The sequence below is a fragment of the Austrofundulus limnaeus genome, unplaced genomic scaffold (assembly GCF_001266775.1).
Source record: "Austrofundulus limnaeus strain Quisiro unplaced genomic scaffold, Austrofundulus_limnaeus-1.0 Scaffold1546, whole genome shotgun sequence".
NCBI classification, from domain to species: Eukaryota; Metazoa; Chordata; class Actinopteri; order Cyprinodontiformes; family Rivulidae; genus Austrofundulus; species Austrofundulus limnaeus.
The window spans coordinates 32056-33635 of NW_013953948.1; the positions used below are offsets into that span (position 1 = coordinate 32056).

Sequence of the window (1580 nt, forward strand, 5' to 3'; positions counted from 1 at the left end):
CATTAGCACCTCTAGTAATATATTTACTGAGAAAAATGGTGACGTGTTCAATACTTATTTTACCCGCTGTACAATAAACGAAATGAAAGGAAGCAGAATCTTGAAACATATGCCCATTTTTTGGAGTTCAGMGGGACTCAAAGGAGAGAATTTTTTGAGTGTTTAACGGGAGATGTGAGTTTAACGGGKGAGTTTTGGTTCCTTTTTTTAGCATTTAGAGCGCTGCCTCTCCGACGATCAGTGCTATTTTTAGAAGGTGTCCTGCGAGTGACCGGGTGGGGTCACCGTATTGGTGACCCCTGGTCTGGACCAATATAAACTCAGCTCAGAGCTGCTTTTTATGATTTGGTGCTAATTTCCCTTAAAGATCTTCTCTCCCTCTGTCTCTCTGGTCCTTGGCGCCAACACTTCCTCCCCCTTGTGGTGCGAGAGTTTCACACCTTGTGTGTCAGCAGCCGAGCGCCGCAGCACTTCATCTTCTCTGAGCTAAAATGTCCCACCACACAGCGTTTAATTAGAGCCTGGTGTTTCCCTGCAGAGCTGGAGCAGGAGATGCACAGGAAGCCCCAGCGGAGCTGCGTGGTGAAGATGATGAGCACCAGGAACCTGTGGAAGAACATCGTGGTGCTGTGCGTCAACTCGTAAGCGCCGCCGAAGCGGACGTTCGTGTCGCTCTAGTTCTCCTCGCCCCGCCTAATCCCCGCATGTTTCTGTGCAGCCTGACGGGGTACGGGATCCACCACTGCTTCGCCCGCAGCATGATGGACCCGGAGGCCCAGCCCACGGCTCTGTGCCGCGCCGACTACTACACCATGGCTGGCATCGCCGTGGCCACCTGCCTGGCCCTCTGCCCCGCCGTGGGGCTGATGGGGCGCCGCGGGGGGCTGCTGGCCTTCATGATTGTGACGGCTCTGGCGTCTCTGCTRCAGCTGGGGCTCCTGAACCGTAAGTAATGAAACCAGAACCTTCAGCTGGTTTAGTCTAAGCAGCTGAACTTTGAGTTTAGAAGTGTCGTTTTATTTTGAAAATCCTTTCTGGTGCGAGGACGCTGCTCATGAGGTTTTAGATTCTGCAGTTTCTGACCTACATCTGTAGCAACAAGTCATTATTCAGCCTCCTGTGGTAAACTGTTCCACTTCTCCAGGCTTTTTCTTTTTTTTATTATTCTGAGTCAGCCGTTCTGCTCTTTGTGCTTACGAACTGTAACGTGCTTCAAGCACATTTTTTTCTCCAGATTGTTTTTGTTTATAGTTGAGTATTTTTTCCTTTGTTTTTTTTTAGAGGAAATATTGTAATTTTTAGAATTAGTTACTTCTTATAAGTTAAAACGTTTTTTATTTAAAGGCTCTGATTGGTAAGCTGACTTGCCCACCTATAAATGGAGCTGGTCTGTAGCACTTTTTATGTCTTCTCCTCCCTCCTCTACTCACGTGGGACCAGTCTTCTTTTTATGAGTAGGTTTTTCATTTATTTTTTTAATTATGGGGTTTCTTGTTAGTTCAGTTGGTGTGGCTGTGGCTTTGATGGCCCTGTATAGGGTGCGAAGGTGGTCTACACCAGTGGTTCCCAAACTTTTTATC

The 1580-nt window shown here is 47.7% G+C and overlaps 1 protein-coding gene across 1 annotated transcript in view; it reads left to right on the top strand.

Moving 5' to 3' along the window:
• slc22a23 (solute carrier family 22 member 23) overlaps positions 1–1580 on the top strand; it is a 14977-nt gene that overhangs the window by 10769 nt on the left and 2628 nt on the right. Inside the window, exons 6-7 of the mRNA XM_014032811.1 lie at positions 539–641; positions 719–945. Coding sequence (XP_013888265.1) covers positions 539–641; positions 719–945 — 330 coding nt within the window. The remainder of the gene's footprint in view (positions 1–538; positions 642–718; positions 946–1580) is intronic.